General features: G+C 45.1%; 2 protein-coding genes across 2 annotated transcripts; one reads left to right on the plus strand and one right to left on the minus strand.

Moving 5' to 3' along the window:
- Positions 1-4,392: 4,392 nt before the first annotated feature.
- Positions 4,393-13,178, plus strand: LOC123077870 (uncharacterized). Its single transcript, XM_044500207.1, has 6 exons — positions 4,393-4,642; positions 5,632-5,932; positions 8,529-8,935; positions 9,012-10,552; positions 10,857-12,631; positions 12,714-13,178. The coding sequence occupies exons 2-5, from the start codon at positions 5,796-5,798 to the stop codon at positions 12,543-12,545; spliced, it is 3,774 nt and encodes a 1,257-aa protein (XP_044356142.1). The 5' UTR covers positions 4,393-4,642; positions 5,632-5,795; the 3' UTR covers positions 12,546-12,631; positions 12,714-13,178.
- A 426-nt stretch (positions 13,179-13,604) lies between these two features.
- On the minus strand, positions 13,605-15,379 carry LOC123077871 (rac-like GTP-binding protein 1). Its single transcript, XM_044500208.1, has 8 exons — positions 15,127-15,379; positions 14,931-15,018; positions 14,735-14,844; positions 14,589-14,652; positions 14,391-14,455; positions 14,240-14,305; positions 14,020-14,126; positions 13,605-13,916 (listed from the first exon to the last, which is right to left on the minus strand). Exons 1-8 carry the CDS (start codon positions 15,247-15,249, stop codon positions 13,883-13,885), a joined length of 657 nt encoding a protein of 218 aa, XP_044356143.1. The 5' UTR covers positions 15,250-15,379; the 3' UTR covers positions 13,605-13,882.
- Positions 15,380-21,008: the final 5,629 nt, after the last annotated feature.

The raw sequence follows: 21,008 nt of genomic DNA on the forward strand, positions 1-21,008 counted from the left end.
GACACCATGATCTCCATCATCATGATCTCCATCATTGTGTCTTCATGAAGTTGTCTCGCCAACTATTACTTCTACTACTATGGCTAACGGTTAGCAATAAAGTAAAGTAATTACATGGCGTTTTCATTGACACGCAGGTCATACAATAAATTAAGACAACTCCTATGGCTCCTGCCGGTTGTCATACTCATCGACATGCAAGTCGTGATTCCTATTACAAGAACATGATCAATCTCATACATCACATATATCATTCATCACATCCTTTTGGCCATATCACATCACATAGCATACCTTGCAAAAACAAGTTAGACGTCCTCTAATTGTTGTTGCATGTTTTACGTGGCTGCTATGGGTTTCTAGCAAGAACGTTTCTTACCTACGCAAAACCACAACGTGATATGCCAATTTCTATTTACCCTTCATAAGGACCCTTTTCATCGAATCCGATCCGACTAAAGTGGGAGAGACAGACACCCGCTAGCCACCTTATGCAACTAGTGCATGTCAGTCGGTGGAACCTGTCTCACGTAAGTGTACGTGTAAGGTCGGTCCGGGCCGCTTCATCCCACGATGCCGCCGAATCAAGATAAGACTAGTAACGGCAAGGAAATTGACAAAATCGACGCCCACAACTTCTTTGTGTTCTACTCGTGCATAGAAACTACGCGTAAACCTAGCTCATGATGCCACTGTTGGGGAACGTAGCAATAATTCAAAATTTTCTACGCATCACCAAGATCAATCTATGGAGTCATCTAGCAACGAGAGAGAGGAGTGCATCTACATACCCTTGTAGATCGCGAGCAGAAGCGTTCAAGAGAACGGGGTTGATGGAGTCGTACTCGTCGTGATCCAAATCACCGATGATCCTAGCGCCGAACGGACGGCACCTCCGCGTTCAACACACATACGGAGCAGCGACTTCTCCTCCTTCTTGATCCAGCAAGGGGGAAGGAGAGGTTAATGGAGATCCAGCAGCACGACGGCGTGGTGGTGGAAGTAGCAGGATTTCAACAGGGCTTCGCCAAGCGCTGCGGGAGGAGGGAGATGTGTCACGGGAGGGAGAGGGAGGCGCCAGGGCTTAGGTATTGCTGCCCTCCCTCCCCCCACTATATATAGGGCCAAGGGAGAAGGGGGGGCGCAGCCTTGGCCCTTCCTCCATGGAAGGGTGCGGCCAGGGAGGAGTCCATCCTCCCCAAGGCACCTTGGAGGTGCCTTCCCCCTTTAGGACTCTCCCTTTCCCTTATCTCTTGGCGCATGGGCCTCTTGGGGCTGGTGCCCTTGGCCCATATAGGCCAAGGCGCACACCCCTACAGCCCATGTGGCCCCCCGGGGCAGGTGGACCCCCTTGGTGGACCCCCGGACCCCTTTCGGCACTCCCGGTACAATACCGATAATGCGCGAAACTTTTCCGGCGACCAAAATAAGACTTCCCATATATAAATCTTTACCTCCGGACCATTCCGGAACTCCTCGTGACGTCCGGGATCTCATCCGGGACTCCGAACAACTTTCGGGTTACCGCATACTAATATCTCTATAACCCTAGCGTCACCGAACCTTAAGTGTGTAGACCCTACGGGTTCGGGAGACATGTAGACATGACCGAGACACCTCTCCGGCCAATAACCAATAGCGGGATCTGGATACCCATATTGGCTCCCACATGCTCCTCGATGATCTCATCGGATGAACCACGATGTCGAGGATTCAATCAATCCCGTATACAATTCCCTTTGTCTACCGGTAGGGTACTTGCCCGAGATTCGATCGTCGGTATCCCGATACCTTGTTCAATCTCGTTACCGGCAAGTCTCTTTACTCGTTCCGTAACACATCATCCCGTGATCAACTCCTTGGTCACATTGTGCACATAATGATGATGTCCTACCGAGTGGGCCCAGAGATACCTCTCCGTTTACATGGAGTGACAAATCCCAGTCTCGATTCGTGCCAACCCAACAGACACTTTCGGAGATACCTGTAGTGCACCTTTATAGCCACCCGGTTACGTTGTGACGTTTGGTACACCCAAAGCATTTCCTACGGTATCCGGGAGTTGCACAATCTCATGGTCTAAGGAAATGATACTTGACATTAGAAAAGCTCTTAGCAAACGAACTACACGATCTTGTGCTAGGCTTAGGATTGGGTCTTGTCCATCACATCATTCTCCTAATGATGTGATCCCGTTATCAACGACATCCAATGTCCATGGTCAGGAAACCGTAACCATCTATTGATCAACGAGCTAGTCAACTAGAGGCTTACTAGGGACATGGTGTTGTCTATGTATCCACACATGTATCTGAGTTTCCTATCAATACAATTCTAGCATGGATAATAAACGATTATCATGAACAAGGAAATATAATAATAACCAATTTATTATTGCCTCTAGGGCATATTTCCAACAACAACATCACTACTTATATCCGAGATTGATTAATAGATACAACCTATACTCGCAAATGTCTGCACCGCAAAAATACAGAAAACAAAATTCACAAAAATAATAATAGAACAACAGCGGAAAAAACTCAAAGCTATGGTACCGAACACACATTGCACACATTGCAGAGGAAATGTAAAACACACACATACACACATGGCAGAGTAGTGTGTTTGGTATCACGGCAAAATCTGGCATGGTTATGAGCAGGAGCTGACGTGGTGGCAAGGGCACATGGGGCGTGTCTCCCCGGAAAGTAAACAGTCGTGTCCACCCAAGCCGACCGCAACTGATCGCTCCTCTCTCGTAGTCACCCTTTTCTAGTCCTGCATCACCACCTGCTTCCCTCCCATCCATCCTCTTTCTCCCCCACCCCCTCTCTCTCGGCACCCATCTCCTCAAAAACCCTAAAGCACCCTAATAGTCAGGTTCGAATAACCAATGGTAAGCTGGCTCCAAACACGTGAGGTGCCCGACATCCAAGCCCTTCACCTTATCTTGATTGTGCCACGGGCCGAGTCATTGAGTGTCGACTCCTGATGGCCTTTGATGACCGTGCCACTTGGGCTCAATTTGGTTAAACTTGGTTGGGACCGGCTCGCGAGAGCGTCTCGAATCTTGACGAAGTCATCCTTGACGTCATTCCTGACATAGGCCAGACCTTGTCCGGCTCGATTGCTGAGAGAGCGACGGATGCGGGCCCAATCGTGTCTTATCCCATCACCCGCCACATTAAACGTGAACGTATGACACAATAGGCACTTGGGGCTTGGATCGGCATCAGGGGCAGTGTTGAGCCCTGAGCACCCAGAGCCCAGACTTATGGGCGTGGGAATTTTTGCCAGTTAGTATATAGTATATAGATTTTTATGGGCCAGGGGTTCAACCCAGTCAAAGAAGGCTCAAAGCCTTGTCTGCTTGGTTCACTAGTACGAGCACGACCAGGGGACTACACATGACCTAACTCACACCATTGCACGCACAAGACACATTCGACTCCAACCTTGCGCCGCCGCCTCGCTCCTAGTTCAGCCGCCATCTTGGTGGCCGCCGTCGTGGCGCCGACCTTTCGACCACTGCCTTCCAGACCCCCAACTTCCCCAGGTATCCCGTGCTTGACGGCGAGTTCTCCATTAGCTCCACTGTTCCCCACCCCCGGCGGCCAAGCTCCATCCCTGTGTGCGCCGTTCGCCGCCACATGTTGTCCCCTTTCTTCCCCTGCCTAAACTTAGTAAATTTCTTTTGATTCTTTCCACTTGTTCTCTGTACTAACCGCGTAGTCTGCATTGAATGGTATGAGATATTTTTGGATAGTTATAAGTGCCAAAAAAATTCCACACTCCTGGAAAAAAATTGGCTCGGGGTTTACTTCGTTCCTGGCTCCGCCACTGACCGCTATCATCACACCTCCCGACCGACGTGGGATGTGTGCGTAGTGGGCGGCCACGTCAGAAGACCGTGGCCACGTGGCACGCGGATCCACTGATCACAAGTCGAACCTGCAGCGCCACCACAAACAACATCACTTCTTATATCCAAGATTAATTAATAGAAAAAACCTATACTCACAAATGTCTACACACAAAAATACAGAAAATGCAATTCACGTAAATAAATAATATAAATATAACGACAATGAAGAAACTCAAAGCCATGGCACCAAATCAAGCACACATTCAAGAAAAATGTAAACACACACACACACACACACACACACACACACACACACACTTTGGCAGAGCAGTATGTTTCGTACCACAGCAAAACCTGGCATAGGTATGGGCAGGGGCTGACGTGGTGTCAAAGGGCACATGGGCACGTCTCCCCGGGAAGGAAACATTCGCGTCCACACACACGCCGGCCGCAGCTGATTACGCCCTCTCCCTCCCAGCTGCCTTTTTCTCTCCATCACCACCTCCCTCCATCCCTCCCTCCCACCCATCCTCTTTCTCTACCTCCCCACCCGCTCTCTCTCCCTCGGCACCCATCTCCCCAAAAAACCCTAAAGCACGCGCCTTTCCCCACCCACACTCCCCCCAAATTCCCGCCGGAGCCGCCGCCGCGCCGCCACGGAGGCCCAGCCCGCGCGCCGGCCTCGCTGCGATCCCTCCCCCGGCGGCCGCGACGTCCCTCGCCGTGGATCGTGCGTGCCGAGGCGTCTGGGGGCGAGCCTTGTCCTCCTCACAGGTTTGGTTTGATCTGCTCGATCCCGTCTCCGCGAGCTCCTCCTGCCTTTTTCTGGTGGATCTGGCGAGGGGGCAGGGGCTCCGTCGTTTTCACCCTAATCTCAAGGCTTCCCTTTTTCTCCTCGGGCCAAATCTTTCCGTTTCTTGCCTCCTCTCCAAGCCCCCGCGGTAGATTTACGTCTGGCGGGTGAAAAAAAAACCATGGATTTAATCTTCTTTTGTACTAATCGGCTGCCACATCTCTACCCCCATTTTGGATTAATGATTTCATGGAGTAGGACTTGATGTTTGTCCCTTGCGTAGCTTGCGTGGCCCGGCAGGTTTTCGGAAGGGGATCTGCTCGTTCGTCCAAGCAGCGACGCGTCCTTTTTTTTTTTGCCTAGGTTTCGCGGCTATCATTTCATGGATCTCGGCGAGGAGGCTAACCGCCAGGCCGAGAGCGGTGGGGAGAGGGGCTCATGGGGGGTGGGCTGTACTGTTTGCCTTGCTTGCTTTTTTGTCTGCGTGGGGTCTTGGCAGTGTTTCCAGCTGTGCATGGGCCTCTCGGGACTCGAGCTCCACCTCCCAACTCCGTGGCTCTCGGATGCTGTCGCCGCGCGTCTATATTTCATGTCGCCAAAAAAAAGGGTCGAAGCTTACACTGAGCTCCGCAGTCAGTAGCAAGGTCGGCCTGGAGCGCACAGCTTTATTGCTTAGTTCCTTATTATTAGCTGCGTGTCTACACGTTCCCGCACAAGTAGCTGCGTGGGCGTGTTTCCTTTCCCTCGGTATGCATGTTATCTGCTGAGGATTAGTTGGAGATGTAGCTGGGTTGCACTCATTACTATCTTAGCTTGGTTTGCTGTGTGATTGTTTACCTTTGTGTCGTGTCATTCTCTATATTCCATGAGCTGAATGAGTTTGCTTGCTTGCATGCATGCATGGATAGACCAAGCTAAGCCATCTTTGTGTTTTGTTCCTCGTCTAATATATGCTTGCTTCTTTATTCAGGCTTTCAACCTACATAGCCATCTTTCGTGAGACGTGTGTTCAGGATTCTGCATGATGATCCAAGCTGCGTTTTGTTTCTCTTCTGCGTGCTGCTTCGGTGTTTGAGTTGTTCCGTTTCGTTGCTGGACCATCACAAGAAGGTGTTCTGTGTTGTGCAAGTACCAATGGAAGTGGCTGCAGTAGAGGAGAGCGATGGGGGAACCAGTGCTGCACCAGCGGAACTACCCAAGCGTGAGGGTGCAGTGGTCGCTGAAACTGATCATACGTCAGCAGAGCAGCCATGCAAGCATTTCTCCATATGGTAATCATCTCTGTTACCTCGTTAGCTGTCCTATCATGCTATATGGCACTGGTCAGCTTACACTTTTGCACAATTCTTTGAGCTTACGTTTACATATTCGTCTGTGTTTAAGCATGCATGCATCGTAACATGCATATGTATGACTGTGTTTTGATGCAAGACGATTCCAATTAATGGTTAGTCAAGTGCATTTATTAGTCTTGGTTAGCAGTGATTTCTGCTAACTACTTGTTATATTTGGTGTTTCATTCCCTTTTCTACTTCATATCCACCATGGTACTGTCTTCAGTATGGATGCATCAGAGCACATGATATCATCACTGCTACACAAATGCGTGTCTATATGAGTGTCTCTTCTCCCAGCTCCCTGGGTGTTGTTGCTGCTTTGCAGCCTTGAGGAATATATATATTCAAAAAATACGAGTGTCTTTTGTTGATTAATTATTGTGTTTTTTTCATATTTGTCTTGTTTATGTCGATACATGCATTTATTTTAGCCATGCTCTAGATTTGTATTTGTGTACCTGACATTTTTTTTTGACGTGTTTCATTGAACGGGATTTCATCAAAAGGATTAGATAATCATAACTTATGCATCAGCAAGCTGCTCTGAGTACAACAGGCTTCTCAATGTTCTACATATATACAACATTTGCATAATCTACTTCTCACTATCATCAGCCCCCACATCCTCTCCTCTTGGTGGCAATGGCTGATCCCAAGCCCCTCTGTCTGGGCAGTTGTTAACATTTCCATCCGGCTCACATGCATCTGCAGCGGGTCCTGAAAGTGAACAGTAACATCTGCTTCCATTGTGTGTTTTGTCATATTTATCTTGTTCATGTGGATGCATGCATTTATTTTAGCCATGCTGTACATTTGCATTCGTGTACCTGTCATTTTTGTTAACGTGTTTCATCGAACGCGATTTCAGCAAGAGGATTAGATAATTATAACTTATGCATCAACAAGCTGCTCTGAATTCAAAAGGCTTCGCAATACGTTCTACATATATGACATTTGCATAATCCACTTCTCACTTTCATCAGCCCCCGCATCCTCTCCTATGGGTGGCAATGGCTGATCCCAATTCCCAACCACCTTTGTCTGGGTAGTTGTTAACAGTTCTATCCGGCTCATGCATCTCCAGCGGTTCCGGAACAAGTGAACAGCAACATTTGCTTCCATTTTTGCACACTACTTCTTTCCATCATTAGGCAGCGACAGCGAGTCAGTGCTAGGAGTGCTGACAGGCTCGCTAGCTGCGACAGACACATCAGGCGACGGCTGCAACTGCACCGTATCAGCTTCTCAGTCTTGGATTTTTACCATCATGAGCAATTTCAGTGTTGAGAACCTCCTCTCCCAGACAGCGGGAGATTCATCAGTTGCCACATCAGCTTCAGCCGGATCTGCAGTACCATCAGTTTTCGCTCCTATTGTGCTAGGAAGCTCTCTTGTGTATCTGACATTTTCATAGAACCAGCTGATCAATATAGTAAAATGAACTTATATAATTTGGATTCTCGTTATAGTGTGGCCTAACCCTGTTCCCATTTTTCTCATGCCTAGATTTGCATGTAAAGGGGTGGTTAGAAGATAGAACATATTGCCTCCAAATTTACATTATCTCTGAAGGTTTCCATGTTTAGTCATTTGCAGTGTTAGCCGTTTTTCAATTCCAAGTGGACCGAATTGCCCTAGAATTCTCTTCCACGTTCATAGCTTACTCCTTCCATCCAGGATTGTTAGGCGTTAGATCCAAGGCTGCGATACCAAGGAGTAACGGGAAAGATCCAAATTTACAATTATGTTCGAAGGAAACGTTTCCATGTTTAATCATTTGCAGTGTCAAGAGATTTTAGAGTTCATGTTGATCAACCATTCACCCCTTTCAGATGGCTAGAACTGATTAATGTGCACTTCATTAGTCAAGTCCTTTATAGCTGATATAACAGTTTTTGCCTCATCAATATATATTTTCCACTGTCCTGGCATGTGTGTTTTCTGAAAAGGCAACTTTTTCATTTGTTCCTTATCTCTTTTGGTGAGAAAATAGATGTCTTGGACATATTAGACATGCTCTTTGTGTGTCTTAACTAGCATGCAAACAGGTCCTATTTCTTTCTGACATGATTTACATTGGTTATTTTTATGAAATTGCTATTAATATACTCAATTATTTTAGTTATATATGCATCAATATATTTTAGTCATAGTTCATTTAGACCAATGACAATTGTTCATGTCTATTTGCACTTAACCCACTACAAAAGATTAAATTATATCAACAAGTCTGTTTTATATATTTGAACAAAAAGTCTGTTTTACATATTCTCACATCACAAGAGGTTACTAATTCAATAGTGTTAGTTGCCCCGCATGTCAATAAAGGCCCTCTGTCTGAACAAGGTTTATGGTACAACCTATGAATGAATATGTCTAACTACTTTTTTTGAGAGAGAATCCGTCTACACTTGGTGTTGAAGTGGGTTGAATATTGTAGGCAATATATGGGTTTACACTTTATTCATTGAAGCAAACAATGTGCTATTACATATGATGTGTATCTTATAATGATCTATCTTTATGACAGCGGGTATGTTTCTCAGAAGATGGATGCAAAATTCTGCTCTCTATCTCAGAGTTTCAGTGCTCAGCAACAATTGGATGAACGCCATAACAGTTTGCACCCATTCTCGGTGGCAAAGTTTCGACGATGGGATTGCTCTGTGTGCTTGGATGAGGTGAAAATCTTAGATGACAGAACAACATCTAGAGCAGTTTTTACGGCGAAGAATGTCTCAGGGGATGGTTGCTCTATTAGATTTGTTCAGAGCACTTTAGTGCCTACTAGCGTTGATTTTAGAAGCTTATTTCCTTGCACACAACTGTTAGCTCAAGAGAAGAATCCTGATAGATCAGCACTTCTGAAGAGTAACATCGAAAACAATTCCAAATGCAACTCACCTTATGAGGCGAAAACTGATCCACCCATGAAAGGTATGGTAGGGCTTGCTAAATTCCTAACTAGCATTTTCTGGTATGAGTGTAGCTAACATATCTGTTATCTCCTCAGATTTACAGGGGCTGTCAACTAACCAAGTTACAATCGCAAATATCTCAGATAATGCTTGTGTGGATATCATGGCTTTACCTGAAGATTCCCAGATTAGAGTAAGCAGAGAAGGAAATGCCATTGCAATCCCATCCAGTTCAAAACTTAGTGAAGCAAGTATGAAGCTTGATTCAGAAGAAAATGGGAAAAACAAGGAGGTACCGAGTGCTGACCACACTATTCCTAAAGTTGCTAAACCAATATCTGGGCAGAAAGGTGATCAGGTCAGTAACAGTGGTCCATGTGAAGAAGCAGCTCCAAAAAGAAGTATTGGATCTACATATAAGAAGAAGAAAGGGAAACATACTGCGCAGGTTGGCAGTTCAGATGTAAAAGTCAGTCGGAGAAAGCAAATAAAGCTTCGACTGCTATCAGAAATCATCAATACTGATCCGGTTGGGGGTTCTAGAAGTGATGTTGAAGTTAATGGCGAAAAGGTTGCTGATCTCTGCGAGGATGATAGAAGTACGGATGATGTTCCTTCTGTTGACCACCAGGGAGTGGGAGAAATCTTGTCAAAAACTACGAAGAACGTGGCAAAAGACAAAGGAGTTGATGTTGAAGATGATGAATCTTCACTTATGAACTGGATGAAGAGAATACCGAAGAGATTAAGAACTGAGAAGAAAGATTCAGAACACAAGGATTGTGATTCTTCTGCTTCAAAATCTACTGCAGATGTATTTGCCTCTAAGGATACTCAAGATTTTCTATCCTCAGGTTGGAAATTGAGCAAGAAAAATACCCTACCTACTACCAGTATGCAGCAAGGTGATGAGAATATCCAGAATGATAATCTGGAGAGAAATACACAGAGCACAGATGACATGAGGCGAATGGAAGCTGAGAACTCCACAGAGAGGTTCTTATCAAATGTAAAAACCATTAGTTTGAGTAAGAGGAAAATGCCTCCAACTGCCAGTATCCAGCATGATGGTGTTGTTCCTGTTAGCCGACAGATGTTGAGAGAAATATCGTCAAAAACTGCTAAGAAGAAGGCAAAATACAAAGGAGTTGATGCTGTTGATGATGAGGGGTCTTCGCTTATGGATTGGATGAAAAGAATTCCGAAGAAATTAAGAACCGAGAAAAAGGACGCGGAATACAAGGATAATGATTCTTCTGCTGCTAATTCAAAATATAATGCTGTTGATAAAGTTGCTTTGAAAGATGTTCAAGATGATTTTATATCCTCAGCTCAGGAGTTGAGCAAGAGAAAAATACCACCTACTGCCAGCACTAGGGAAGATGATGAAAATATTCAGAACGATAATCTGGAGATAGATACGCAGAACATAAATGGCATGTGTGAAACTGAATCCGATAATTGTAGGCAGAGGTCCTTGTCAAAGGTAAAAAAGATGAGTTTGTGTAAGAGCAAAATTCCTTCAACTGTCAACGCGGAACATGATGATGTCAACACTAAAGAGACGGCTGTACTCAGGACAGATGATCAATGCCAAATGGTACCCAGAAAGTCTGTGCAGCGGCGCCTGAAGAAGGTAAGAATCAAGCCATGTTCCTTATGGGTGGTCAGCTTTGCCCTGTTCCCATTTGTTGCGAATCATGTGGCATTTTGTTCTATTTAAATTACTATGATAGGCTATATGCATACCACACCCCCTCCTTCGTTGTGCTTGATGATCTTATGGTCAATATGAAATTTACTCATAATCAATTCACATCCTGTATTATTTATTTTACTTTCTGTGGTGCAATATTAGTGTTAACACAATGAAAAATTTATAGTGCTTCTCTGCTAAATATTGTAAGAGAATAACTGTTTTGCCTCATTTGTTTCCTCAGGTTTCTCCAGGTAAGCATGTTATCCGGAACGTGACTGCCTTTGAGCAGAAACTACCTAAGAAGAGAAATAAAAAAAAGCAAGAAGTGATGGACGAAAAAAATGCCATGACAGATGACATTCCAATGGATATTGTTGAATTGCTTGCGAGATGTCAGGATAAGAGACCACTGATAACAGAGACCGATTCTGCTGATATTAGTCGTACTCAATCCAAGATAATGGAAGATGAAGATTGTAGTATAATAGCTGCCGAGGATGGTCCAAATTATGTGTCAAGTGTGATTGACACCACTTCACAGCAGAAGCGGCCTTTGGAACCAGATAGTTACCAGAATGCATTGCAGAATCGTGTAGCAGCCACCACCCAGGCTACCCATACGCATGCTCTCAAATTACAGACTCCTGGTCATGTAATGTCTACCCAGGAACCACAGGCACATTCGGGCATGGGAGAATTAGTCACTATTGCTGCAACCTCACCACTATTATCACCAGACAAGGACCAGCCTCTTGCTGAAGCAACACCTGAGCGCTGGAGCCATATGGGAGCAAAGAAGTCGATGTGGGAACCTTTCAAGGCACTTCCAAGGGATTTATCAACCACAACAGGTTGTGCTCAGTTCAGACCTAGCATTGACACGGTTGATTTAACTTATACTGATGTGGCGGGAGCTAATCGTTATTATCCCACTCGCCAGCCAGTAATTTCGACACTTGACCACTATACAAATAGAGCAGTTAACTCAGTCCAGGCAAGAAATTTTCCAAGTTCAGTGTCAACCATGGAAGCTGGTAATCTGTTTGATGGAAGAAATGTTGGACATTCAGGTTTTTATCCAAGAGAAACCATGCCTGCTACTCATCCCCTGAGATTGACCGAGTCACCAATGTTAGCCAGTTTCAACTATGAAGGGTCTAGCAGGAACCAGATGGAATTTCAACTTCGGAATTCACACTATGCACAGGATCAGTCCATTGGATCAGCCAGCACACCGTATGGAGCACACAATCAGTACATAGGATCAGCTAGCACATTGTGCGAAGCACACAATCATTACATAGGATCAACTAGTTCATTGTGTGGGGCACACAATCAGTACATTGGATCAGCTAGCACACCGTATGGAAGTAACCTAAATGGCATGGGATCAGCTAGCACACAGTATGGAAGTAACCTAAATGGCATGGGATCAGCTAGCACATCCTACGGAAGTAACCTAAATGGAAGGGTTCCATTAACACTAGAGGATTTATCACGTCATCCGCTCCAGCCAAATTTGCACAGACCGTTACGTCCACTTCCTAGAGTTGGTGTGCTCAGTTCCTTGCTGCAGAAGGAAATTGCAGACTGGTCGGAGAGCTGTGGGACACAGTCAGGTTACAAAATAGGGGTGTCCAAAGGGATAACATTGATTGATATAAACAAAAGGGGGAATGTTGAGGCATTGAACTCAGGGATGTATTCAGCAGCATGGAATGCGCGGCGGTTGAGTTCTGTTAGTTCCAGTCCAGGATTTTCTTCAGTGAGGAATGGTACTGCTCAGTCTTGGACCAGAGATCAAGGGAGAATGACCAATCCCAATCCCTTGGATAGGTTGGTAAGACAGGATATCTGTGTGACCAACAGAAATCCATGTGATTTTACTACAATTAGTGATGACAATGAGTATATGAGGGCGGACATTTGAAGCAGATGGCGATGTGCATACATTTCCAAAGCATTTAGAATAATACATTTAATCTTTATGGTTTCAAACGCTCTATTGTTAGTAAGGTAAGCTCATTATTTCCTTGTAAAAAGATCACCGTGGTGGAAATGAACAGTCACTTACTTTAGTCATTGATGTTGCATGCAGGCTCCTTAGTAAGATATGTGTGCTCCCTTTTCTGGATGGAAAGATTACAGTTACCATGGGCTCTCAAAGTGCAGCCTCCAGCTTATGTATGTAATGTAATAGGCCAAGAAGAGATTATACCTCCTGAGGTCGTGAGAAAGCGGATGAACTATCCTCATATCTAGTTGTCAGAGAAAGTGTGTAAGCTTTTGATTTTAGGGCTTGCCTATTGTGTGATTAACATTATTTTTGTTTACAATTGTTGTGACTGGTGCCAAGGATGGTTAGTGGTGGTAATATCGGCAGATTACTTCTAGCTGCCAGATGTTGTAAACTATCGAATTGCAGTCGCTTACTTCTAAAGGATGGTTTGTCAGTGGTAATGTTTGCTGAATGGTTATAGCTGTAAGATGTTGTAAACTACTGCCGCCGTAGTTTTACTCGTAAGTCATGAAGGATGGTTCAGTCCAATATTTAAGAAGATTATACTTTGTGTGACTCATTAATCATACAATTGTCTTGTTGCTTGTCCTGCTGGTGGCATATTATACTGATGATTCTGTTGAATATAATTTCATTAGATATTTTTGAGTGAAATTTAACTCTGTTAAAGCATGCATACCACTGATTTGTATATCACGCCGAGAAGGACGATGATTCGACCGGATATGATTTCCGTTCGTTTTGTTGAATAGAGTTACTCTAGGCGTCAGGAGGTTGTTTCCACTATTGTTCCAGTTGTGTTTTTCTCTTTATTTAGGTTAAGTTTGTACTAGAAAAACTAAGTTGTGCTGGACTTGTTTTGGGGTGTTGAAAAAATAGCCACGGAAGTGCCTTTTTTAATTTGTTAAACAAAATGGTAAAATAGGCAGAAACCTTTTTTTTTTGCGGGGAAAATAGGCAGAAACCTTGTTAGACAACGAGATTATCTTGTTTGTGCATATTACCCTGAGATTTTCAAGCCTGCCCAAGGAGTGGGAGATTTCAAATTTGATCATCCACAAGAGCATGCCTTATTACAGAGGCAAAACTTGATGCCTATCTTACATCATCAAGGATTCAGGGTGCTCCACGGTCCACACCACAGTGCACGAGAGAACTAGTAGTTCCGTCTAGGTGCTAGCAATGAGATGCTTCTACCATCACTGTCTATCCCATGTCGAGGAAAGACCCCACAATGTTGTTCTCGACTATGCTAAGCAAACACTCCCGCAGAAGTAGCGCCTACAAAATGAAGCGGGGACGTGAATGGAAATCAAGATGTCGAGAATTTTGTTCGAAACGACCGGTGATTGGTTTGAGAAAATAGCATAAACTTGAACCCTACCTTACTGACCGACTAGAGCGAGTCCGAATTTCCTTTCTGGCTACCTCCTTGTGCCTTTGAGGTTGAAGAACTGCCTTGATTGCGGTGTCGAAAACAGCCTTAATGTTCTGTCGACAATTATCAATCAAGGGAAAAAAAGAGAGAATGTTTTTAGACATGTGTACTAGAACTCTTTGAAATCCCAGGGCTTTTTATTGTTTGGATGCAGCAGAAGCCATACCCTTTGTGTCTTGGAGCTGCATTCTATGTATGCCACCGCACCTATTTGTCTCCGAAGCTCCTCACCCTAACATGTGGAAAGTTAATTTGGTACTAGTATCATTTCAAAATGCCAAGCTGGTTGCTGTCATCCGAGTGTAAAAGGCATAAACCTGCTCAGTTGTTATGATGGAATCAGCTGCATGATCAGCAAGATATGCTCTATCTTCTCGGAGATCTGCGCATTTATACGGGAAATTGATGGCTCAAGAGCAGCCAAAGACACACATGCACTACTGGATAGCACACCAAAATGTGTGGATTTGAATGGCATCCAACTAAAAATCTGTAGAAGGAGCTCAAGAGCATACCCAACTTGGTTCCAACAAGTAGTACAGGAATGCCGGGGGCGTACCGGCGAAGCTCCGGCATCCACTGCGCAGAACAAATTGAAGGCAGGCCGTTAGTAATCTCAATGCGCCTGTTCAGAAGAGCAACACAATGTGAGTGAGTGTACCTTCTTGTGCACATTCTCATAGCTTGCTCTGCTGGTGAGGGAGAAGGAGAGGATGAAGACATCGGCTCCCCTGTAGCTCAGAGGCCTCAGCCTGCTGTAATCCTCCTGACCTGCAGCAACCCAAGACGGACCACCATTACAGGAAGAAAAACACCCCACATCGGGGACGGGGAGTGGAGGAAGAAGAGAAGGAGACCTGCGGTGTCCCAGAGGCCGAGGTTGACGATGCTGCCGTCCACGGAGACATTGGCGCTGAAGTTGTCGAACACTGTGGGGATGTAGTCCTGCATCCACCCCCGCATCAACAGGAGCAGCCATTTCGTCAGAATGAAACCAGATCAAGCTAGCCAGGCCAAGAAGGGAGAGGGAGAGGGAGAGTGGTGGTACTCAACGGTGGGGAACTTGTTGCAGGTGTAGCAGATGAGCATGCAGGTCTTGCCCACGGCGCCGTCGCCCACGGCCACGCACTTGATGAACCTGCTCACCGCCGCCGCCGCCCCCGCTCCGCCGCTCATGTCTCTCCTCTCCTCTTCTCTCCAGCCACACCCAGTCAGCCACAGCCTCTCCCTCTCTGTCTCTGTCTCTGGAGTGCGTCTGGATGCTTGCTCCAGTGAAAGCACTGCTGCTACATAACATCAGTGGGTGGGTCTCCCAGAAGGAGGACTTTTTACTGCTACTCCCTCCGTTCTTAAATATAAGTTTCAACAAATGACTACGCATGGAGTAAAATGAATGAATCTACATTCTAAAATATGTCTACGTACAGTCCATTTGAAATGTCTAAAAAAACTTATATTTAGGAACGGAGGAAGTACATTTGAACCCGGGCTGCCGTGCCAAGATTCTGCTTTTAATGGTAAAAGAACTGCGGTGCACGTGGCCCCTCACTCTCAACGCGTCTCTGCCTAATCATGATTTGTTTTCAGGTTTGGATCTCCTATCCTATCCCCGTTACAATCTGCTCTCTCCGTTCCTAAATATTTGTCATTTTAGAGATTTTAAATGGACATCATGGACACAACATATGAATGTATATAGACATATTTTAGAGCATAGATTCACTCATTTGACTTCGTATGTAGTCATTTGTTGAAATCCCTAAAAAGACAAATATTTAGAAACGGAGGGAGTAGAATGCACGGACAGCACGGGTGGTATGGTATTATTTTTACTAAATGATCCCTGGACGTACTTATTTCGTCCACTGACCCCTCAAAAACTTATTTCGTCGTCGGACTCATTCACGTCGGGCCGTTAAGCGCCACATTTGCACGTCGCCGTGCCGTCCGCCAAGGCGCCTTTGACCGACACCGGTCTGATACGTCTCCAACGTATCTATAATTTATAAAGTATTCATAATATTATATTATTTATCTTGGATGTTTTATATGCATTTATATGATATTTTATATGATTTTTGGGACTAACCTATTAACCTAGAGCCCAGTGCAAGTTTCTGTTTTTCCTTTGTTTTTGAGTTTTACAGAAAAGGAATATCAAACGGAGTCCAAATGAGCTGAAAATTTACAAAGATTTTTTATGGACCAGAAGAAGCCTCGAAGCAAAAGAGTTGGGCCAGAAGAGTCCCGAGCCAACTACATGGTTGGAGGGCGCGCCCTATCCCCCCCCCCCCAGAGCGTGCTCCGACCTTGTGGTTGACTCGTGGACCCCCCCACCCCCCGACGTGAAACCAACGCCAAAAATTCCTATAAATACAGAAACCCTCGAAAAGAAACCTAAATCGGGAGTTCCGCCGCCGTAAGCCTCTGTAGCCACGAAAAACCAATCTAGGCCCTCTCTGGCACCCTTTCGGAGGGGGCCATCATCACCAAAGGCTATGGAGGAGGTTCCCGGAGGGGGCCATCATCGCCCGGGAGGCCAAGGACCAGAGGGAGAACCTCTCCCCATCTAGGGGGGAGCCATGGAGGAGGAAGCACAAGGGGGAGAACCTCTCCCCCTCTCTCTCGGTGGCGCCGGAATGCCATCGGGGGAACCATCGCCGCGGTGATCGTCTTCATCAACATCACCATCATCATCACCATCCTCATCTCTTTTACGCGGTCCACTCTCCTGTACCCCGCTGTAATCCCCTACTTGAACATGGTGCTTTATGCCACATATTATGATCCCATGATGTGTTGCCATCCTATGATGTTTTGAGTAGATTTCTTTTGTCCTTCGGGTTGATTGATGATATATATTGGTTTGAGTTGTATGTTTTATTTTGGTGCTGTCCTATGGTGCCTTCCGTGCTGCGCACACGTGGGGGATTCCTGCTGTAGGGTATTGCAATGCGTTCATGATTCGCTTATAGTGGGTTGCTAGAGTGACAGAAGCTTAAACCCGAGTAAGGGGGTTGTTGCATATGGGATAAAGTGGACTTGATGCTTTAATGCTATGGTTGAATTTTACCTTAATGATCTTTAGTAGTTGCGGATGCTTGCTAGAGTTCCAATCATAAGTGCATATGATCCAAGAAGAGAAAGTATGTTAGCTTATGCCTCTCCCTCATATGAAATTGCAATAATGATTACCAATCTTGTTAACAATTGCTTAGGACAATTCCGCACATCGATCCATCATTATTCCACAGTCGTTATTTATAATATATAGTAATATATTCTAACTTATGTTAACAACACCTACTTTTATATTTTAGTTCTCCGATATCTTGCAAAGTTATCCTATTCATACCCACAACGTAGTTTTATTTCTCTTTTCTAGTTGGAAGCAAACGTTTGGTGTACGTAGAGTCGTATCAGTGTCAGATAGGACTTGAGAGAATATTGATCTTACCTTTAGCTCCTTGTGCGTTTGACACTCCATACTTATCACTTCCACCTTTGGAAATTGCTACGATGATTTCTTGCACTTGGGGATTATCAAGCTCTTTTCTGGCGCCGTTGCCGGGGAGCAATAGCGTGGGGTTGATATTCTCGTGTATGCTTGTTTGCTTTCTTCACTAAGTAGATTTTGTTTTGTAGAATTTTTCATGGAAGTTTCTCAAAAATAAGTATCCCCTTGTATATATTCATTGTATTATAAAAATAATGTGCCAAGTTTTAGTTGTAGGATGATTAGATTGTTTGTTTGCTATGTGCAGTGTAAAAACAGAAACTTTGGCTGTAGTGCGTGAGCTCTCATTTTTTATTGGAACATCGAATGCCTATGAAATTTTTTGCACAGTATTTCTATATTAATTTTTTTAAATTGTCTATTTTTTTAGAATTTTTGGAGGTACAGAAGTATAAGAAAGTTGCAGATTACTACAGACTGTCATGTTTTTGACAGATTCTGTTTTCTATGTGTTGTTCACTTATTTTGATAAATATATGGGTAGTATCGGGGGTATGAACCATGGTGAAGTTGGAATACAGTAGATATAATGCTAATATGAAATTGGAATGAGTTTACGACAGTACCTAAGGGTAGTGATTTGTTTTGTTATACTAATGGATCTCACAAGATTGTTTGTTAAGTTTTGTGTGGATAAAGTGTTCGAAGAACGAGGAGTTACCGATATGAGAAGAATAAGGAGAGGAAAGAGCTCAAGCTTGGGGATTCCCAAGGCACCCCAAGTAAATATTTCAAGGGTACTCAAGCATCTAAGCTTGGGGATGCTCCGGTTGGCATCCCATCTTTCTTCTTCAAACGATTATCAGTATACCTCGGTTTTTGTTTTGTTTTGTTCACATGGCATGCGTCTTTTATGTTTATTTTTCCTTTACTTTCCTTTATGATCCATGCTAGTATGAGATAGACCTTCATTGATTTGTAGAATGCTCTTTGTGCTTCACTTACATCCTTTGAGTATGGCTTTATAGAATGCTCTTTATGCTTCACTTAAATGTTTTGAGTATAACTTTATAGAATGCTTCGTGTGCTTCACTTATATATTTTGAGCTTGGATATTGGTAAATTTATAGGGTTAATTGTCCTTTTGCCCTCAGTGGTGTCCATGTGCTCAGTTTTGCCGTCAGATGCGAATTGTGCTAAGTTTTGCCCCTAGTCCATGCACATCAACTATGACGAGGCCAAACGGCCATATTTGAGTCCATTCCGTCCGCCGACGTTAGTGGTTGTGGGTCTGGAGCTTACACGTGGGACCGCGTGGACGTGGGTCCGGAGCTGACATGTAGGCCCGTGCAACTAAATCCCCAAATCATTCGTAGGATTCTAGCTCACTCTGCCCATCCGCCGGCCGGCCGTCCAGCGCCGCGGCCAGCACCTGCCCTGCCACCAGCTGCACGGCCTGCGCCTACGCTCCACGGCTACCTGCGACGCCCGCCACCTTCCTGCGACGCCACGGGTGGGGCGCCCGCCACCTGCTCGACCCGCGGCGCGGCCTCCTTCCGTGCGCCCGGCCGGAGCGCTCAAAGGTGGGGGGCTGCTGGAGCTATTTGAACTAGGAGGAAGAACCCTAGGGCGAAATGGCGAGCAGCGGCGACCCCGGAGTATTTGGCGAGGCAGGCATCGGGCGGGAGATCCCCCGCGTCCACGACTAAGTTCCCGAGGGGTAAGTCTCGCCTCCTGTTTAGATTGAGCTTAGTTGTGCATTTGAACACTCGATTCGAGTAGGTTTGCCCTATTAGTGTGCTGATTGCGTCTCTTTTTTTCGCCAGTTAGGATGGAGTTGCGGTTTGCTTTCATGGTGCACATTAGAAGGGGCCGGTACATGTTCGATGCAAAGGATAAGAAGAAATACCAAGGAGGTTTTGATTATCGGTTGCCAATGGCTAGTAATTGGAGTTTCAGACAATTTGGGGAGGTAATTTGTAGCCAATATCCTTGGGGTTTGCTTGATGAAGTGGTATACAAATACTATGATGGGGAAAAGAAATGGGTGCAGTTAGTAATGATGAAGAGCTAGCTACCATGTTTGTTAGGCATAAAGAGAAAGACAATTTTCATGTGAGGCTGCAAGTTGATGTGCTTGAGCAGGCATTTGGACCTAGGATGACGGGTGCAACATCTCGGGGAGAACCAAGTCGTCGTAATGGCATCTCTAGCCAGAACAGTTCAGTTGGTGCACGGTGACGTGATGGCTCGACAAGTGTGGGAAACAGCAGTAGGGTCCCCCTTGAAGTGGAGCCTGATGACTACAATTCTGGGGTTGATGAAGAGAAGCTATATTCTGGTGTTATTCGGAATTTACGACGGGCACCTCGGGCTGAAAACCAAGATGAGGCTCACAATGCAGTCTGTGTGGATGATGACGCGGTGGGTGAGGACGAAGACCTTGCAGCTATTGAATGGGACCCTTTGAACCCTCATATGGAAGAAGGTACAGTTTTTGCATCCATGAATGAGTGTAGAAATGCACTTGTGACATACTGCATCAAGGTAGAACGTACTTTCAAAGTTGACAAGAGCGATCAAGTACATTACAGAGTGCACTGTCCGACTAAGGGTTGTCCATGGAGGTTGCTCGCATCTAAAATGCGAAATAGCACTAATGTTCAGGTCAAAGTCAACCCTTTTAAGCACACATGCCAGGAATCAACCCTTAGGAAGGATACAATCAGTAGAGCCAAGTCAAGATGGGTGGCAGAAGAAGTAAAGAAGTGGGTGAAATAAAACCAGCAAGTGGGTCCAAAGGAATTGCAGAAGAACATCAAAGATAAGTTCAAGATAGATTTACCATACATGAGGTTGTTCAATGGTAAACAACATGCTATGGATTCTATTTATGGTAACTGGCAGGAAAGTTTTCAATTGTTGTATTCATTCAAAGGTGAAGTGGAGAGGACAAGCCCAGGTAGTATTGTAGATATTGATCACCACACCGTGGAGTACACATTCAGGGGAGTGACAAAGACCAAGGAATGCTTTAGGAGGGTTTTTGTCTGCTTTGAGGCTTGTCGCCGGGGTTTTTTGGCAGGCTGCAGGCCTTATTTGGCTATTGATGCCACTTTTCTCACAGGGAGGTTTAAAGGACAGTTAGTAGCAGCTTGTGCAATTGATGCACACAGTTTTGTATTTCCAGTTGCCTACGGTGTGCTGGAGACAGAGTCTGAGGAGAGCTGGACTCGGTTTTTGCATAATCTGCGCCGGGCTATTGCACATCCCAATGGGTTGGTAATTCATACAGATGCCTGCAAAGGTTTAGAAGTGGCTGTGGACAATGTGTTCCCTGGAGTAGAGCATAGGGAATGCATGCATCACCTTGCTGCAAATTTCATGAAGAAATTCAAAGGAAAGGTGTATACCGACAATTTATGGCCAGCATCTTTGACTTGCAGTGTGAAGAAGCACAACTACCACTTGAGGCAGT

The sequence above is a fragment of the Triticum aestivum genome, chromosome 3D (assembly GCF_018294505.1).
Source record: "Triticum aestivum cultivar Chinese Spring chromosome 3D, IWGSC CS RefSeq v2.1, whole genome shotgun sequence".
Taxonomy (NCBI): domain Eukaryota; kingdom Viridiplantae; phylum Streptophyta; class Magnoliopsida; order Poales; family Poaceae; genus Triticum; species Triticum aestivum.

What these genes read in the sequence shown, in the direction of transcription:
- LOC123077870 (XM_044500207.1), top strand. Translation starts at nt 5,796, where the DNA reads ATGGAAGTGGCTGCAGTAGAGGAGAGCGATGGGGGAACCAGTGCTGCA. An exon ending in TGCAAGCATTTCTCCATATG is followed by an intron (nt 5,933 to 8,528) that starts GTAATCATCTCT and finishes TCTTTATGACAG; the next exon opens with CGGGTATGTTTCTCAGAAGA. An exon ending in AACTGATCCACCCATGAAAG is followed by an intron (nt 8,936 to 9,011) that starts GTATGGTAGGGC and finishes TTATCTCCTCAG; the next exon opens with ATTTACAGGGGCTGTCAACT.
- LOC123077871 (XM_044500208.1), bottom strand. Translation starts at nt 15,249, where the DNA reads ATGAGCGGCGGAGCGGGGGCGGCGGCGGCGGTGAGCAGGTTCATCAAG. An exon ending in GCAGCTCCAAGACACAAAGG is followed by an intron (nt 14,127 to 14,239) that starts GTATGGCTTCTG and finishes AATTGTCGACAG; the next exon opens with AACATTAAGGCTGTTTTCGA. An exon ending in CGCTCTAGTCGGTCAGTAAG is followed by an intron (nt 13,917 to 14,019) that starts GTAGGGTTCAAG and finishes TTCATTTTGTAG; the next exon opens with GCGCTACTTCTGCGGGAGTG.